At 35.9% G+C, this 20,260-nt stretch overlaps 1 protein-coding gene across 4 annotated transcripts in view; it reads left to right on the top strand.

Annotated features, from left to right (window-relative positions):
• ZNF148 (zinc finger protein 148) overlaps window positions 1–14,638 on the top strand; it is a 181,022-nt gene extending 166,384 nt beyond the window's left edge. For all 4 annotated transcript variants that reach the window (XM_082839599.1, XM_082839601.1, XM_082839598.1 and 1 more), the window contains 2 exons: window positions 7,107–7,225; window positions 7,549–14,638. In XM_082839599.1, coding sequence (XP_082695725.1) covers window positions 7,107–7,225; window positions 7,549–9,147 — 1,718 coding nt within the window. In that variant the 3' untranslated portion in view covers window positions 9,148–14,638. The remainder of the gene's footprint in view (window positions 1–7,106; window positions 7,226–7,548) is intronic.
• The last annotated feature ends 5,622 nt before the right edge of the window (window positions 14,639–20,260 follow it).

Below are 20,260 nucleotides of genomic sequence, written 5' to 3'. Positions count from 1 at the left end.
AAGATTTAATGGAAGTAAACACCCTCTTTATAATATCAGCAACAAGAAATGTGGAAAATTCCATATTAGGAAATTATTAAAACACTACTGAGGACACAAAACAACCCCACCCCCACTTTTTTCAGTGAGAAGAGTTAACATCATAAAGCACATAAAGTGTATCAATTTTCCATAAGTTAACATAAACATTTCAGGCAACTCTCCCTTCCCCCCACCACAGATACTAAGCTAATTCAGAAATGATTTGGAAAGTGGACAAACAAAACAAACCAGAGAAAAACAAAAGAAGAACAGTGAGGGGGATTAGTCCTACCAAATGTTGAAATATATTATAAAGTCTTAATAACTAAAACTTGTTTGTTCTGGCTTATGAATAGTCCCGTAGAACAGAATAGAAGGTCTAGAAATAGACCCATGGAACTTATTAGTGTATGATTGTGATAAAAAATGTGATCAAGAAAAGATGAACCTTGCAGTAAATGATGTTGGGAAAACTGGATAGCCATGTGGAAAGACAGTTTTATCCATCACATCCTACCTCAGGATGAACTCCAAATGTATGCGATTTAATGTAAAAGATGAAACTACATACGTGTCATTAAAAATATGGACCGATTGGAACAGGAATGTTCTTTCTAAATAACACTCAAAATTTAATATTCATAAAATAAATGATTGATAAATTCATCTATGTAAAAATTAAAACCCCTAGTAGCCAAACAACTCCACCCCCACTATTAAAAAAAAAACAAACAAAAAACTGGAACTAATACAGACAGATGACGAGTCTCTTTAATAAAGCTCTTATAAATCATCAAGAAAAAGATCAGCAACCTAGTTAAAAAAAAATAGGTGAAAGATAGGTGCAGACAGTTCTTAGAAAATGACATGTAAGATGGTCAACGTCATACTGAAATATTTTTTTTTCACATATTAGATTTGTAGTCATCAGGAAGTTTAACAACATAGTAGTATATAGCAAGGTTATAGGGAAACAGTCACTCATACATGGCTGGCGGGGTACATATTAATATCTCCTGTGGAGAGCAATTTTGGCAGTGTATTTCAAAATCACAAACATATTTATTATTTGACCAGGAATTCTGTTTTTGAGAATTTATCCTACAGATGTACCTGCACACTTTGCATTGACAGGGTATATATTACAGCACTATTTATAACAGGAAATGTTTGGAAATAATAGGGGATTGGTTAAATAAATTGTATGTCTATCCATCAGTGAACGATATCAGCTGTCAGAACAAATGAGCTAGCTCTTTTTCTACTGATAAGATCTCCAAATTACTGAATCAAAAAAAAAGATGCAGAACACAGTAAAATACACTATCTTCATGTAAGAAAGAGGGAAAAATTACAAAAAGAATATGTACTTACTTTTGCTTATGCCTGTGTCAAGAAACTCTGGAAAGAAACAGACCCAAACAAATAAATGTAGTTACCTATGGAGGGGCAAAGATAAGAGGAAGACTTTTTCCTGTATATTTCTCTATATTGTTTTGATTTGGGGGGGGGGGAATCATTTAAGTATGTGAGCTAATCCATAAACAAACAAGGATCCTTAAACGGCAAAACTTAAAAAGTTTTATTCTGGAATGGCTAGTTAAAAAGGGAGAGAGAGAAGAAGAGGGAAAAAAATGGGAGAGGGAGAAGAAGATACAAAGAAAGATGGTAGAGTAAAAAAGGAAAATAAATACTAAAGCAGAACAAAAAACAAAGGATTAAGAAATAAAGATAACAAAAGTGGGTAATCAAAAAATAAATGACTACAGAAGATGAATTTGTGTTTACATTCATTTCTGGCTGACTTAGCTGTCATAATTGTTCTATTTAGGGGACTGGGAAAGTGTTTTGTTTTAAGCAGCAAAGGAACATTTTTACAAATTGCTTTTAAGGCATTAATGTTTGTTAAAGTAAATTTCTTTTTTTTTTTTTAAAGTAAATTTCTTAATGTTGCTTCTGGTTAAATAAGCTTTTAATTCTTGATCTTCTACTAATATGTAGCAAATAATTTAAGCACGATTTTTCTCCATTTAATTTATTTTGAATTTAATTGCTAGCTCCTTGTGGGAAGAAATCATTTCTCATTCACTTTACGTGGTGTCAGTTGTGTTATCATGCATTATTAAAGTTGCAACTTTATTGAGATGTAATTGACAATATCAAAAAACCCACCCCTTTAAAGTGTACAATTCAATAGTTTATGGTATATTCACAGAGTTGCACAGCTATCACCACAGTCTAATTTTTAGAATAACTTTCACCATTCTGAAATCCTGCACCCCTTCCTCCCAGCACTAGGCAATCTTTACTCTCCTTTCTGTCTATGGATTTCCCTGTTCTGGACATTTCTTATGAATGGAATCATACAGTAGGTGGTCTTTTTTGTCTAGTTCCTTTCACTTAGCATAATGTTTTAAAGGTTCATTCATGTTGTAGCATGTACTTCTATTACTTTTTATAGCTAAATAATATTCCATGTGTGAAAATACCATATTTTGTTTATTCATTCATTAGTTCAGGGACATTTGAGTGGTTTTTACTTTTTGGCTTTTATGAATAATGCTGTTAGGAATATTTGTTTTTGTGTGGAAATAACGTTTTCAGTACTCTTGGGTATATGCTTTGGAGTGGAATTGCCGAGTCATATGGTAACTCTTATGTTTAACATTCTAAGGATCTGCAAAATTGTTTTCCAAAGCAGCTGTACCACTTTATAATCCTACCACCCAAGTGTGAGGGTTCCAGTTTCTCTGCATCCATGCTAACCCCTTCTTACTGTCCTTTCTGTTTTAACTGTCCTATTGGGTGTGAAGTGGTTTCTCGTGATACTGATTTGCATTTCCCTAATGAGTAGTGATGTTCAGCATCTTTTCATGTACTTATTGGCTATTTGTATATATTCTTTGGAGAAATGTTCATTCAGATCCATTACCTGTTATTAAATTAGTTTTATTTGTCTTTTTATTGTTGAGTTGTAAGAGGTTTTTTTTTAGCATACTGGATATACATCCCTTATCAGACATATGATTTGCAAATATTTTTTCCCATTCCATGGATTGTCTTTTCACCTTTTTAAAAAAAAACCATAACTTGAAGTTTATCATTTAATCATTTTCAAGCATACAATGTAGTGTAGTGAAGTACCTTTATAATATTGTGTAACAAAATTATACACAAACAAAAACCTGTAACCATTAAGCAGTAACTCCCTTTTCCTTCCTCTGCCAGTCCCTGGTAACCTTTATTCTACTTTCTATCCCTGTGAATTCGCCTACTCTAGGTATTTCATATAAATGGAATCACGAAGTATTTGTCCTTTTTGTGCCTGGTTTCTTTCACTTAGCATAATTTATTCAAGGTTCATCCATGTTGTATCATACATCAGAATTTCATTCCTTTTTATGGCTGAAAAATATTCCATTGTCTGTATATATCACATTTTGTTTATCCATTCAACACTTGGGTTGCTTCCATATTTTGGTTGTTGTGAATAATGCTGCTGTGAGCATTGGTATACAAATCTCTGAGTGAATCCCTGTTTGCAGTTCTTTAGGGTATATACCTAGGAGTATAACAGTTGGCTTGTATGGTAATTCTAAGTTTAACATTTTGAGGAATTGCCAAACTGTTTCCCACAGCAGCTACTACAGCATTTGTCTTTTTACTTTCTTGATAGTGTCCTTTGAAGCACAAAAGTTTTTAATTTTGATGAGGTATATTTTATTTATTTTTTGTTCGTTTGCTTGTGCTTTTGGTGGTGTATCTAAGAAATCATTGCCTAACCCAAAGTCAAGATTTATTCCTATATTTTCTTCCAAGAGTTTTACAGTTTTAGTTCCCACATTTAGGCCTATGATCCATTTTGAGTTAATTTTTGTATACAGTGTGAGGTTGGGGTCCAACCCCATTCTTTTGCATATGGGTATCAAATTGTCCCAGTGTCATTGTTGAAAAGACTGTTTTTTCCCCACTGAAGTCAGTCGACTATAAATGTAAAGGTTTGTTTCTAGACTCTCAATTCTATTCCTTGATATGTATGTCTATCCTTATGCCATTACCACACTATCTTACTACTGTAGCTTGATTGTAAGTTTTGAAGTTGGGAAGTCTGAGTCTGCCTACGTAGTACTTCTTTTTCAAGATTGCTTTAGCTGTTATGGATCCCTTGCATTTCCATATGAATTTTAGGATCAGGTTGTCAGCTTCTGCTTTGACCAATGTGGGGTGTATTATCATTTTTAACATTAAAGTCTTCCAGTTCATGAATATCATGTAGAATTAATTGAATTCTAATAAGTTCACTAATTTTCTCTTTTATCCTCTCTCACTTTTGAAGAATGACTTTAAATTCTGATCTTAATGAGCTCTATCATATACAGTCTTTATTTCAAAATATGCACCTATTCTTAAACTTCTTTTTAAAATAATACTTGTACTCTCCTTCCCTTTTCATCCTAGTTCTTCTGGGATCTTGTTATTTCGATTATTCACCATAATATTCCATTTTAGTTCAGTTTCCCACCCTTACCAATCCTTAATCTCGAATGGATTGCCTCCTATTACTTCTCACCTCCTTTTTCTCATTTCTTTCACTTTCAAACTTCCTAAATAAGTGGTCTTCTCTTCCAGCTTTTGTTGCTTCATTAGTTATCCACTTACTAACCCCTTGGACAAGTATCTTAATTTTTCTGGACTTTCTTTTTTGTAAAAATAAGTAAATTGGTCAAGATTAGTTGTATTAGGTCTCCATTCTAGCCTTTGAACTCTGGAGTCCTTACTCAGACTCCCTGTGTACAGAAGTGGAGCTGTTCTGTCCTGAATTTTGGGTGGCAACCTTAGAGCCATTTGCCACACCAGGATGATCCTTTGCAGGCCTCTGTGGAGCCCCCAAAAGCAGAGTTTGAAGCCATTTCAAAGTCCCTTCGGCCCTAAAATTTGATAACTCCATAGCAATTACAGAAGTTGCAGTTCTTGAAAGTTTCGAATAATTTATTTGTTGCCAAATTAAATTGTCTTTTTAGGTACCAGTTCTCCAGTATATTTTATAGTATCTCAACCCTTAGTTGCTCTGTTATTCCTCACTAAATTTTCTTTCCTTGGCTTTAATCTCATACACACAATCCCTTAAAGGGCTACTCAGCTTAGATTCTAACACAAGAAGCTTTCCCAGATCATACCAGCTCATAATAACATTTTTTCCAATTATAATCCACTGTAATAATCCTTTATGCCATTCATGTGGCCCTTAAAAGTTGCCCGAAGTGTTTTGAGCTACATAAAGATAATTTAGGCCCAGATTCTGACCTAAAGGAATGTAATTTAGTTAAAAGAATAGATTCGTACAAAATAATTATTGGAATGAAAGTAATGAGTGCCTTTGGAGAGGTACAGCTGAAGTTCTCTGGAAAGTTAAAGAAGATAAAGATGCCTTTCCTCTAGGGGAATAGGGCAAAGTATCCCAGAGGAGATGGGCTGGGCCTTGAGGGGAGTGTAGTACCTGAACACACAGAGGTGGACTGAGGGAGCTGCGTGAATCAAGGCAGAAGTAGGAAAGCATGAGATGGTAGGTTCTTCGATTTGGCTGGAGAAATGTTAAGAAGATAACTAGTGGGTTATAAAGTTATAAAGGTAAACCAGAGCTGGATATAGTTCTGTTAGTTGTTTCTTTCTTGTTTTCCCAATTATGTCATAAACTCTTTGAGGACAAGTAACATGTCTTATATTTTTATGGGTAGAGGAGAAGTATTAGTAAAGTTTAAAGTTTTGCTGACTGTATGAGAGGTAGAAACAGTGGTTTCCCAAACAAGCATTATTTAAGATAACTTCTTGTCACACCCTTCTATTTACTTAGGCTGTGGCTTTATCATTAAAAGCTATTTTAGATCTTCTTAGTTGTGGTTCATTAAAGCTGAGAAGTCCTTATGTGATTAAAAAAAAAAAAACTGGGGGTGGTATGGGGGTCATGTGCCCACTTAACAGCCCTCAATTTAATTCGCTCCCGAAAGGACATGAGAAATGCTGGTTTGAGTCGAGGAAAAGAGAATCAGTATAAACAAACATTACTTTTAAAACTTAGTCTCTAATTTAAGCTCTTCTTATGTTTTTTTGTTTGTTTGTTTTTTCGGTACTCGGGCCTCTCACTGCTGTGGCCTCTCCCGTTGCGGAGCACAGGCTCCAGACGCGCAGGCTCAGCGGCCATGACTCACGGGCCCAGCCGCTCTGCGGCATGTGGGATCTTCCCGGACCGGGGCACGAACCCGTGTCCCCTGCATCGGCAGGCGGACTCTCAACTACTGCACCACCAGGGAAGCTGGGCAATTGACTTTTAAAAATTTTTTTTTGGTACGCAGGCCTCTCACTGCTGTGGCCTCTCCCGTTGCAGAGCACAGGCTCCGGACGTGCAGGCTCAGCGGCCATAGCTCACGGGCCCAGCCGCTCTGCGGCATGCGGGATCTTCCCAGACCGGGGCACAAACCCGTGTCCCCTGCATCGGCAGGCGGACTCTCAACCACTGTGCCACCAGGGAAGCCCTCTTCTTATGTTTTAATAAATTAGATTTAAAAAATATTTTCCTAGGATTCAGATTTCATTTAACCACAAATATCTTTGAAAAGACATGAAGAATTAAAAAGGTATACCCAAGAATTGTGTTGGACTATATATGGGTAACATTTTGTTTTTTCAAAAATTTTTCTGAAATACTTTTTGTATGATTGAAAAAAGGATTAGAAACATCAGCCACTCTACTGAAACCCTGTTCATATTACTGTTAAGGTCCTGGTAATAATTCCGGTCCCTATGGAAGGAGTATATTATGTACACATACAGTAAAAGAGAAATTGAGTATGCCTGCTTTCAACCTTTTCTTTCCAATGGCGTGTACCAATCTCTTCCATCTTTACAAAGCAAGATATTCTTGACAAATTAAACTGGAAGATATGTTTAGTATAAGGGAGACTTTGGTCATTTAAAAAGAACAAAGTATGGCAACGTTCAAAAGCCATTTATTTAGAGGTTCTTGTGGTGAAGTAATTCATTATTTTACAGTATTTGTTTTGTTTTAAACTTTCTGTATCATGTGCTAGGTGAAAAACCATTTCGCTGTGATGAATGTGGTATGAGATTCATTCAAAAATATCATATGGAAAGGCATAAGAGAACTCATAGTGGAGAAAAACCCTACCAGTGTGAATACTGTTTACAGGTAAGATGTGGTTTGAATATTTTTTAAAAATCATTTTATTGTGGTATGAGTGACATTGAAACTCTTCTATCTGAAATTAAATTATAAAACAATTCTAATAAGTGAAATTAGAAAATGTTACTACTAAAACTGTTTGAAGAACTTCCTAACTGCTGTTGATTCAATTTGTAATAAACAGTTGGCTCAGCAAATTAGTTTGGAGTTGCTCATATTATTATGCTTATATCTATCTTTATATTAATTCCGTTTTTTCTTTTCTTTTCTTGGTTGACCAAAATACAAACTAAAACAAAAAACTCACTTCCGAACTTTGAATTCGACAGTATTTTTCCAGAACAGATCGTGTACTGAAACATAAACGTATGTGCCATGAAAATCATGACAAGAAACTAAACAGATGTGCCATCAAAGGTGGCCTTCTGACATCTGAGGAAGATTCTGGCTTCTCTACATCACCAAAAGACAACTCACTGCCAAAAAAGAAGAGGCAGAAAACTGAGAAAAAATCATCTGGGATGGACAAAGAGAGTTCTTTGGACAAATCTGACCTGAAGAAAGACAAAAATGATTACTTGCCTCTTTACTCTTCAAGTACTAAAGTAAAAGATGAGTATATGGTGGCAGAGTATGCTGTTGAGATGCCACATTCTTCAGTTGGGGGATCGCATTTAGAAGATGCATCAGGAGAAATACATCCACCTAAGTTGGTTCTCAAAAAAATTAATAGTAAGAGAAGTCTGAAACAGCCATTGGAGCAAAATCAAACAATTTCGCCTTTATCCACATATGAAGAGAGCAAAGTTTCAAAGTATGCTTTTGAACTTGTGGACAAACAAGCTTTACTGGACTCAGAAGGCAATGCTGACATTGACCAGGTTGACAATTTGCAAGAGGGGCCTAGTAAACCTGTGCACAGTAGCACTAATTACGATGATGCCATGCAGTTTTTGAAGAAGAAGCGATATCTTCAGGCAGCAAGTAACAATAGTAGGGAGTATGCGCTGAATGTGGGTACCATAGCTTCTCAGCCTTCTGTAACACAGGCAGCTGTGGCGAGTGTCATTGATGAGAGTACCACAGCATCCATATTAGATTCACAGGCACTGAATGTGGAGATAAAAAGTAATCATGACAAAAATGTTATTCCAGATGAGGTACTGCAGACTCTGTTGGATCATTATTCTCATAAAGCTAATGGACAACATGAGATATCGTTCAGTGTTGCGGACACTGAGGTGACTTCTAGCATATCAATAAATTCTTCCGAAGTACCTGAGGTTACTCAGTCGGAGAATGTTGGATCAAGCTCCCAAGCATCCTCGTCAGATAAAGCCAACATGCTGCAGGAATACTCAAAGTTTCTGCAGCAGGCTTTGGACAGAACTAGCCAAAATGATGCCTATTTGAATAGCCCGAGCCTTAACTTTGTGACCGATAACCAGACCCTTCCAAATCAGCCAGCGTTCTCTTCCATAGACAAGCAAGTCTATGCAGCCATGCCCATCAATAGCTTTCGATCAGGAATGAATTCTCCACTAAGAACAACTCCAGATAAGTCCCACTTTGGACTAATAGTTGGTGATTCACAGCACTCATTTCCCTTTTCAGGTGATGAGACCAACCATGCTTCTGCCACATCAACACAGGACTTTTTGGATCAAGTGACTTCTCAGAAGAAAGCTGAGGCTCAGCCTGTCCACCAAGCTTACCAAATGAGCTCTTTTGAACAACCCTTCCGTGCTCCATATCATGGATCCAGAGCTGGAATAGCTACTCAGTTTAGCACTGCCAATGGACAGGTGAACCTTCGGGGACCAGGGACAAGTGCTGAATTTCCAGAATTTCCCTTGGTGAATGTAAATGATAATAGAGCTGGGATGACATCCTCACCTGATGCCACAACTGGCCAGACTTTTGGCTAAAAAAAATGTGTAAATAATACTGGCACTTTAGAACAGATTAATCGAGAGTGGGGTTACTCTGTGTAAAATGGAGTGCTGTACAGATTTAAGAGCAATGCGTTAAAACAAGTTAAGCTGATATGAATAGCAAGATAATCCAATAACTGCATTTTGTTTGGTTAGTCAGCATTCTTTGAACTGCCTTACATGTTGTCACCTTTATAGAAGCAATGCATTACTTGTTTTAGATCAGAAACTTGCTATTCCACCTACACCAAGTTTAAAAGGAAAAAAAAAAAAGACTTTCGCACAATTGTTTCCTAACTGATAATATTGTACATTTTTAGGAGATTAGTAATTGTGTGAAATTTACTCATACTGTTTCTAAGTTTTTCAGCATAGTCATGGCACTTCAGCAGGGAATCTGAGTATAGACAGAGTGAACTTAAAAGTTTAAATGTCAAGAGATTATGGCTTAAATAAATTAGTGTGTCCTATAGGGGGAAAAAAGGAAACCACCTTTTAAAAAGAATGATATGCCATATACCCTTGATTTTCATTTTGCATTATATTGACATGTTTTTTTTTTGAGAAAAAAGTAATAAAAATCTGATAGTCTAAGACTCCACTATTTAAAAGCCTAATTACTTTAAAAATATGCATACTTTCAAAACTTTTACCAAAATACATAACTGTTGAAGCATTCACTTCTGTATGGAAGTATGCATATTGGTGTCAGTTTCTTTGTACAGTTGTACCTAGATATTTTTTATGATTTTTCATGTGCAAGTATCAAGGTTTTGAAGTTTTAGTAAAAAGATATTCTGTAGATTACATTCCCAAGAACATAATGCTTATACAAAATGTATATTCCACATTTTAAAGCTTAATTGTATTTTACTTTACATATACACTTCAGTTAACATAGAGCACTTAGAATCTATTTGGTATTTTTGATTTCTCAAAGTAAAAAAAAAAATTTAGATTTTTAGGTTTGATATGGTTGTGTCATAATCATCTCATAATTGAAAATTTTAATTTTTGGCAATAAAAGGAAATTGGATACCTTTGGAACTGTAAAACCTGGTTTAATCCTTCTCTTTCTAGAATCTTGATAGATTGGATAATTAAACAGTATCCAGAGAAACTAAAGAAATGGGCATTTTAATTGCTTATTTTATCTTGAGTTACTTTTTAATGAACACTGCTCATTACAATTTTACAAACCAAGAGTGTTTACTAATTCTAGTAACTACAGTTTCTTTTTCAGCTAGATGAGTGATCGGAAACTTTTTGTTGCATTTCAAAATCTAAATAAACTACAGACTTTATCCTTATACCACGAATGTTTTTTTTTTTAATTCTTTGTCTTAAAATAATACAGCATGGTACAATAAATAGTGCTTTTATATATATACATATTATATATATACTTTTCTAAAGAATGATGGTTTGAGTTACACATTGGACAGTTTTAATTTTTGGAAAGTAACATTTTATTATCCTGTTTAATTTCTTCCAACTTTTTGGTTTTTTATTTTAAATTTCCACCATCTTTGTCACAATGCACACGTACTGATATAGCACCAGTGATAATCTAAAATTAAAACCCTTGGAAGATGCAACTTTATGTTAATTTCCATTTTAACTTTTGTATTGGCCTTATAGATCTGCAGTCTTTGTTTCAGTATAGAATGTTATACATTTAAATTATTTTTTTCTTTTATTTAATGTTATCCCAAGACTGTTCTCATAAAGAAAGGGAACAAAGAAATATCTACCCTTAACATCTTTTGCATTTATTTTGAATATATGGTGTTTTTATGATAAGGAATATAAATTATGTTTAATATGGGTTTCCTCTACACTTTGGTTGTTAAACTTTGCTTGAAATGTTTTCCCATTTGACAGCTTTCTTTGCTGCCAAATTTTTCAAGAATTTTAGACTTCTTTGAAGTAGATATTGAAGTTCTGCCATTACTGACTCTTAAGAATGGTGTGTCTTGCGTTGCACATTACAACCTCAAGAAGGCTTCATTCAGGCGAGATGTTAACAATGGAACTGTGCTCTCCCTAGGTATAGGCGTTTTTGTTTTTCTCATACTACTATTGGATGATGGTAGGCATTTATTTTGTTTGTTTGTTTTTGTTTTGAGCCTGGTTAGAATTTCTGTTCTGTTGAGAACTTGGTACAGAATAAGGTTTTTTGTTTGTGTTAACATCACCAGCACAGTTTTTAGAATGTGGCTCTACTGCTGAGCAGTAAGTCAAGGAGGGAAGGCCTTTGAAAGTGGCAGTCATGCAAGCAGTTCAGGTGTTGCATTCCTGTGTTCACCACATTTCTTTGCATCTACATAATGGCAGACTTTTCTACCACATTATAAGCATATTTTGAGATAAATGATACTTTGGCATAATTTACTGACTTACCACTTTTTAAGTATAGTCATCGCTCTCTTACTGTGAAATTCTACATGCCTACCAGAGTTACCTTGTATTATCATCGTATGATAAACATCTCAGCAGTTTGGGTTTCCCCACTTTGGTTCAGAAAGTTACTTAATTTCTATCTGGGCATTAATAGAGAAAGCAAGTAGCCTTTTGTGCTGCTTTAAATCAGAATATTGAGGATATCCTTTTGCAATTTTTTTTTCATTTCTCTTGGTGAGCAAATTGTTCTATGAAAACATACTCTTACACCCTTAAACTTGGCAAAGTGTGAGTGAGGTGTGCTTTCTTAGGACCTGTTCTCATGTTTGAAGATTGGAAACAGATCACATTAGTTGAAGTAATATCTCTTGAACATCTTCTAAAAGCGTGGTTTTTTTAAAAAATTTATTGCACACATATTTCATTTGGTTCAGAATATTTGAAGTGGCTCTTAAACTTTTTGGATCTACTTGCAGATTTTCTAGTTGATACCATAGAAATCCATCCCTTTAGCTCTGGCTGAGTGAGGACTGTCCATGGTTGGGTAATTTTTCTCGTTTTGAGAGGCAAAAGAGGCCTTGTGCTCAGGGTAGGCTTTCATTTCCACAGGCCAGAGAAACTTGCAAAGTGCCAGCTAGGTTAGATCTTTTGCCACTTCTTTCATTTTATTAATTTGGGTTTCTAAAGGGCTGTTAAAAAAAAAAAAAAAAAAAAAGCCGGGAAACTTAAAAGTAGGCATTACTGTAAAACTACATTTCTTAGACTTAGAACATTTTAAACTAGAACTCGTTTTTTCACAGTATATTTACTTGAAGAAGCACTATTATAATCAATGAGAAACTTTTTGACTCTGCAATTTAATTTAAACATTTTCCGTTTCAAATTGCTTTATTTCAGGGAAATAATTTTCCAGTTGTTTTTGCTATATTCTGCAAATAAAAAAACGTATGTTTCCTTTTTCACTTAAACTTTGGTAGGAAACTAAAGCAGACAAACATTTCTTGTTGTGTTTGTTGCTTTCTTTAATCCAATGGATAAAAAAGTAAAACCCTGTAAACATTATTTTATTTTTTTATGCAATACCATGCTGTAAATATGGTTCATCAAATAAGGATGTACCTATGATTGAATCTTTAATTCTGCACAGTTAGAGTTTATATATAAACGTGTCTTGACAATCAAGGACTTTTATGTGAGTCTTCCTTTATGATGTTTATTAATGTTATGCATTCCATTTGTTTTGAAGTGAGTACCAATGTGCTAATTTGTATTGTCTGAAAGTATGTAATGTTTTTACAGCTTGTTTTTAAGAATCTGTAAATATGTACAAACAAATCACAGTACTGCTTTATGTTAGAAGGCATATGATGTTGTACTGTATGTAAGCAATAATACATAGCAGTGCTAACTTTACAAGTAGCATCAGGAAAGTTCTAAAAACATTTCAGAGTTATTAATTATCTTTATTTCATTTAATAATGATTATCTTTAATCAGTTTTTATAAGCAAATTCCATTGTTCCTCCTATTGGAACGTAACACTGTTTACACAGCATAATTGAAGTTGCAGGGGAGACAGGCTAAATCTGCCTTCATCTGTACTCACTTTCACTAAGCATTGAATGGCCTTACCACCCTTCTGCAAGATGGAGGAAGACTGCAAAACTTAGTGCCCATCACACTGAAGGAAGGGGGTGTGTTTTTTTGCCTGCTTCTGTACTGCTACCTAACTTTGTGGTTTGCTTTGGATTTTAATATTTGTTTCTGTTTTAGATTCAAGCCCATAAGTTTTGAGGTGACTTCAGCTCCATTGTGAAATAGTTCTCTTCATATTTCATAGCTACATTTCAATAATTCTAAACTTTCTACTTTGATTTTTAGATACTTATTTTTCAACCTTGATTTCTCAGCTGATCAGATGAATTTATTCAACTTCAATACAAAGAAAGACAAACCTATTGTAGTTTGATTTGAGTAGATATTATACTGTACAGAACAGTTAACTATTTGAACACACACATCACTGCTTTAGAAATAAAACCGCCAATTTATAAATGTATATGACCTACATTTTATAGGAAAAATGTTTTTAAATGCTAGTCATTTATATAATGTGCTTTGAAGGATTTGCTAGTCCACTTCTGTCACTTTTTAGTACACTGGTATCTTTTATATGTAATGTATGCTTTTTATTATTGTAGCAGAGCATTTCAGTAGAAAGAATTTTGCAACAATATGGGGGAAATTTTTCATTGTTGGATTTGAATTATACTGGATTTTATCTGTGTAGTCTTACTTGTCTTTATTTTAATGCTGTCTGGAAGGGAACTTGTTATCCAAATAAAGCAGGTAACCTCATCTTACTTCAAGGGCATACTGTGTAGTGCTGAATTTAACCTGGAAATCTGATGATTTTGAAAAGAAAAACAAGTTTCTAAAAATTGTACAGAAGAAATTAAATGTGTAATGGAAATCCTGATGGTGGAGCACGTTGAATTTTCTGATACATAGTGTTATTTTCCTGGGATCCCCTATGCCTTCTTTGTATTTCAACTAATAAAGGAAAAACCTTGTCATTGAAACTGGTAGGATAATAGGATATTCTGAATATACAGTATTACTTTTCCTATCCCATTTTCTGACCCTTTCTCAATCACTGTAAATTTTATTTTCTATTTCCTATTGATAATTAAACATGTACATAATATAGACACTGTTGTATAGAATTGAATGAATTGGGTTGCTATGCTTGAGTGGGTAACTAAGTGGAAATATGGATACTGGGAATTTATAAAATGCCAGAACAAATTTATAGGAAAAAGGGAAGCATCATGTATGTCCTGAAAGGTCATAGCCGATGTTTCTTCAGCCCTCTGGGAAATCATTGTGAAAGAACTACAAACTCAGTATCTGACACAAGTGGGTCTTTTCCTTCCCCACCTCCCCTTCAAATATATGAGCACTAAATTTCAAAGTACTCAGGTGAAAATTGCTTTGCAATGAAACTTATCACATTGAAATTTTCACTGTCAAATGAAAAGATATTTGTGATATTTTTAAATACAAACTTTCACATTGGTAGTCAGCAGCCTGGCAATTGAAATTCAGTCAGTATATTTTAAAATACATTTTACCCTCCAAACAGAATTGTTTTTAAACAATTGGGAGGATTTTTTGTTGTTGTTTAAATGCGTTTTTTATTGTCATTGTAAAAATAAAATTTTGCTTGACCCCATGTTATGCTGAATGAATTGCTGAGCCTTTATAATACAATGAAAGTTTGTTTCATGCATAATCATGGAACACAGAAATGTTCTTTAAACTGACCTATTCATTTAGAGGTTTAATGAGTTTCACAGCTTCTGGCATTGTCATGTAGTTAACCTTGCCATTTGGAGTTTATAATACCATTTTATGTATTATGATACTAAAGGAAGTTGTTTTTGTTTTATTTTTAATTGAATTATTAGATAATTTATATTTGCAAATTCTGCATTTTAAATGTGGACACTGGCTGTTTGAAAAATAAAATCAGAATACAGTTTTATGAATAATTTCCTAGCTGAATTTTTCACAATATTCTGAACCAAATAACTAATGGAAAATATTTTAAAACTGTGGAAAGATCAATATTAAAAAGAGAAAAAGGATGTCTATGTGGAATGAACAGTTTGTTACACAAATTGGTTAACAGCAGGGCCTTTACTGTAGCTTTGTGTAGAACATTATTTATTAGGCAGTTCTAAGGAGTCAAGTGTTAGTCACCCAGTATTTTAGACTTGAGATAAACTTAACATAGAGCCAAGAATAAGGGCATAAGAACATATATGATTTTTTTTCTTTGTAGATAAGATTCAGTTATCATCATACATGGGAATTTTTTTTTTTTTCCCGTTAATGAAGATTTGTTTTCATCCATTTACCTCCTTGCCAGTCCCCCCTCCCTATTTTGTGACCAGTGGGACACATTGTAAGAAAGCTGTCTGCAGCTAGGAGTGCAGTTTGGGTCCTTGGGACAAATAGAAACTTACTGGCTTTTGCAGAGATTAATCCTAGGACCCTGACTTTATTAGCATGGTGCTTTAACCAATTATACATAATAATACCACCTATAGTCTACTAACCCATTTCCTAGATCACACTTTTTCTTGAATGATTAGGAATGGTAGGGAGAGGGGTGGTGAGATACTCTACATGATAGTTCTCCCACCTTCTGAAGATTACAGAAAAAATTGAAGTCATTTGAATTAATGTTACGTTATTGAGTCTTACTTGACAATTTATCATGCACAAAGGGAGTATGAAGATTTTAATGATTATATGTTTGGACGGAATTAAAAAATTTTTTTCGGAGTGCTGCCAATTTTTCCCTCCACTTTGATGAAACTGATGATGGTATTGGAGTAAATTATATTCATTTGATGGATAAAGAATCAATGGAGCAGAAGAGTTTTAAGTGAACTAAAGGTAAATTTTGAGTCTCATGATTTTAGTTCTTTTATCATTTTCAGATGTCCTTAAAAGGACATTTATAGTAAAAACATTTTACGAACGCACTCATGCAGTTGTATATGCATACGAGTAAGAGCTGGGATGTGATACTGTAAATGCGAGTGACATTTTCAAAGTGATTTTTCAAACTACTGGGAAAACTCAAGTTTAGAAATGGACTTGTGAAGTAGAGAACATTTGAGCCTTTGCGTATTTATCAATTTATACAGATGAACTCTTAAAGTTGTAACTCTCTTAATTTTTCCTAGCTTATCCCATTGTTAATAAGATTCTGAAACTATGATGCCTGTGTCAAGGTGGTGAAGGGGCCCAAAGAATGTATTATCTGTGATAGTCATTGTGTTTTCTATTGATTTGAATCCTTACTTGTGGGGGCATGGTATTCAGCGTGGATCACCTGCTTAGTAACAGGCTTTGTGCTAGATGCAAATAATAGGTGGTTGAGGCTACTAGTGTCTTTATTTGAGCATCTGAAAGGGATCAGTTGCAGGATGGTATCAATTGCAGGATGCAGGACTGTACTTTAGGTTATTAAAGCAAATATTCAGCATTAAGATGTGTTGGGCGTTGTGCTGGGTAATTTATATGTCATTCCTCAACAAATGGGTAAGTAGTAGTGTTTCTTATTTTAACTAGAATAGTTTTCTAGACAATTTTAATAAATTGGTTCCAGAAGATAGAAAATGTATACAAATACAGTGGAAATAGAGAATATCATTAAAAATTATCCCCTAATTAAAATATCAAGCTTATGAATAGGATTCAAACCTGGTCTGTGGAAATGAGATAGTAGGCTTTGTTCAGAAGGAACTGACCTATTACAGAAATGGAAGATTAATACTCTAGGGATTCACAAACCTGAGGGTAAAGATGCATGAGAGAATCACTTACCCCTCGTTGGGGTTTGGAAATGGATGCTGGAGGATTCTTTCCTAGAAGTAGAACCAATGCTTTTAGTCATTTCTAGCACAGACTTCATGAAACTGTATTAGTATTATTTTAAATAGATTGAAATCATGCATTACTAGTCAGTACTCCCAGATATGATTACGATACTCTTCGTGTCAAATAACTTCCACTAGCTTCTAATTATGCGGTATTCTCTTTTCCTTAGCCATTTCCTTCAAGGTGTTTAGGCCACTGTAAAATTTATCTTTAAACCTCCAATATGGTAGTTTTCCTTTGTTTCTTTGTGGGACCTCGAGCACTATCATGTAACTTTTGTCAGTGGCAACGTGAGGGTTAAGACTGATTACTAGAGCACAAAATTAAATGTTAGGAAGAGGGCACAACCGAGTAAATGCGTTCAGAACAACTTGGGGCTCCAGCACAGTTTGTGGAGTTGGCCCTCCGGATTTGGGAGCGGGTGATGGCACCCGAAGGCAGCATAACCAGTGCTGCGTGGGACGGCTTTAAATAAGCTGTGTGTGATTTTGCTGAGGAGGATTGTGAGACAGCAGGCGTATAGTTTGGTAATATTCTGCATGGGCAGATAAGGAGCAGTGAAATAAGCAAGGAACTTAGACCTTCAAGTTCTGGCTCTACCTTGACCTATCTGTGTAACATTGTACAAGTCACTTATCTTTCCTGAGTTCTCAGTGTTTTTTTTTCATCTGTAAGATTGGCATAATGAAAATCCCTATGAGAGTTGCTGTGACTATCACATCATTTGAGATAATTTGTAAACTTACAAAAGCACAAACAAATATTCCCTAGTTTAGATTTTAGAAGTAGCACAAAGGCAAAATAGAGCAGAATTGGACAAATTTTGGCAGCTTCATTTCATGTAAAGCAGCACATGAGTAAATTCCTGATTTGCTGACAATATCTTTCAAAAGATTAAAGAAGATATGATAGGATCTGTCTGTCCGAATTTAATTGACCAGCAAAGAATAACTAGTTAGGTGGAAATGACAAATTTTGTAAATTTATGATTCCATTATCTGAGACCCTGGGAGGGATGGAGAACGGCATATGTTGCTGTGAATGAGAAAATCAGTAGACTTGCAGAGGAAGAAAAAATCATCTTCCAAAAGCAAGAATATATTGAACTTTTGAATCCCAAGCTATTGGTTAATCGTGAGCAGGGACCTGGCTGCCCATGAGGCCAAAGCAGAGTCATGGACAATAAGACTGGAGCACTGCAGCCAGCCTCACCCGGCGGGAGGGAGGGTCGCGTGTCTGTGTGAATGCGATGGGCCTGCTCACTCACCTTTTCATCTTACATTTATTTTTCTTTCACCATTTCTGTTTATTCTCTGCTATCTCCTTTGTTTTCTTCCTCCTGAATGGCTGTATGGCATGTGCCGTAACAGGTATACATCAACCGGAAACAACTGACTGATGGTATGTGGTGCCTGGCCTTTCATACAAGTTAGATTTATTTATCATAAATGTTTTTTAGTATTAATATTTCGGGAGAATTCAAAACTGTTTATCAGGAAAAGACTCTGGGACTCGATTAGTTTGTAGGCTCCTTGAGGACATTTTGTTCCCAATATAGCACCATGCCTCACACATAAGCAGATATGAGTGAATGAATGAACAATGTTATGGCGTAAAAGAGGCATTAGCAGTGACGATATTAGAAATGGTGGTGGAGATTTGATGCCATTAAGATGATGCTATGATTAGGGAGCCTGGAAATGATGGATTTCTGCACTCAACCACAAACGTCTAACAAAATCCCCAAAGGAGATGCTTGCAAGGATCAATGGCTAGTAGGAAACAAGGTATCTTCTCATGTGCTAGACCTGTTTCCCATACCCTCATGTAGAAGTGTGCCAGAGTATGTGGCCAGGACTACAGGCCCCAGAGCCATTTCCTTCCCCTTGTCACCTTACAACGCTCTGGCTGCAGAGAAATGAGAACATCTCTCAATACATGAGAAGAGTAAGAAACAGGACAGCCAGGATTTCATCAATGAGCAAGTGGGTCCCAGCCCTTTCCTTACCCCAGTTGCATAGGAACAAAGAAGCAGGTCCACATGTGTGACCTGTTAATGGAAAATGACCTCACTCACTGCTGGGTGTGGCCCAATAACTGTTCTATGATCTAATCAATCAGATTGGCAAGTCATGGAGGCAGAGCTTGTTAATATTTCTCAAATCCTTTTGAACTGCCCCCTCCCTTTATCACTACCATAGCCCAGGCTACCCTCAAGTCTTGCCCAGGCTCCTTCAAGTTTCTGCACAACGAGTCTAGATGGCCTCCAGTACTTTCTCCAGATTAACGCCATGCACAAAACCTCCAGAAGTGTCTCAGTTGCTACTTGGGTAAATACTAAGCTCTTACCTTGGCCCTCATGGTTTTCTGCAGCCATTAGCCCACGCCTCACCCGCAGTGAGCCTCTCATCCTCTGCTTTCACTACTCAACTGCGTTCAGCCTCTCATACTTGGTTATGACCCTTTCTGCCACTGACACAGTTTTCTCTATTAACCTCCCCACCCCAATTTCAACTGCAGCATCACTTTCTCAGAAAGGCTTATCCTGGTCTCCCTGATCAGGTCATAACCACCCGCCCCCTTGTGCCACCCTGAGTCTTGGACCACCCTGTACAGTTCTTTCCTAGCATGGTTGGCTGTTTGTAATGATCTGCTTATTAGGGTGGGAATTTGACTTGATTTTCTGCCTGTCCAGAGCCATCTTGCTCCCCATTGTATATCAGCACTGGGCACCGTTTGGTGATCAACAGATGTCTGGAGAATATAGTTAAAAGACGGCATCCAGGCCCTATGAGTTACACCTGAGGATGCCAAGAGAGCTTGCAGGTGGTGTAGAAGAAGCACTGCCAGGGAGTTTGAGGCTCTGTGGATAGCAGCTGTGGGACCAGAAAACTGGTCGTGTGAATTTCACGATGGGAGGAAAGAAAGTGGATTTTGGACACGACAGATAGCTGAGTTGGATTTCAATCCCCAGCAAATTCTAGGGTGTTCATAACAACTCTGCCAGGTAGGCTTGAAAGGTCTTATCGTTAACTCTGTGTTACAAATGAGGACACTGAGGCTGAGACATATTAAACACCTTGGACAAGGTCACATAGTGGAAGAGAAGATCCGGGACTCAAATTCAGACCTAAGTTTTCTCATCTAGACTCTTGAAGGTCTGTGATTGGGTCTTACGTATATGATATTCAAACAAAGGCTGAATGCTAATTGCACTGTTGTCACAGTTCAGCAAGGCTGCCACTGTC

Source organism: Leucopleurus acutus (genome assembly GCF_964270905.1).
Source record: "Leucopleurus acutus genome assembly, chromosome: 5".
Lineage (NCBI taxonomy): Eukaryota > Metazoa > Chordata > Mammalia > Artiodactyla > Delphinidae > Leucopleurus > Leucopleurus acutus.
This window is presented reverse-complemented; position numbering and strand designations above follow the sequence as displayed.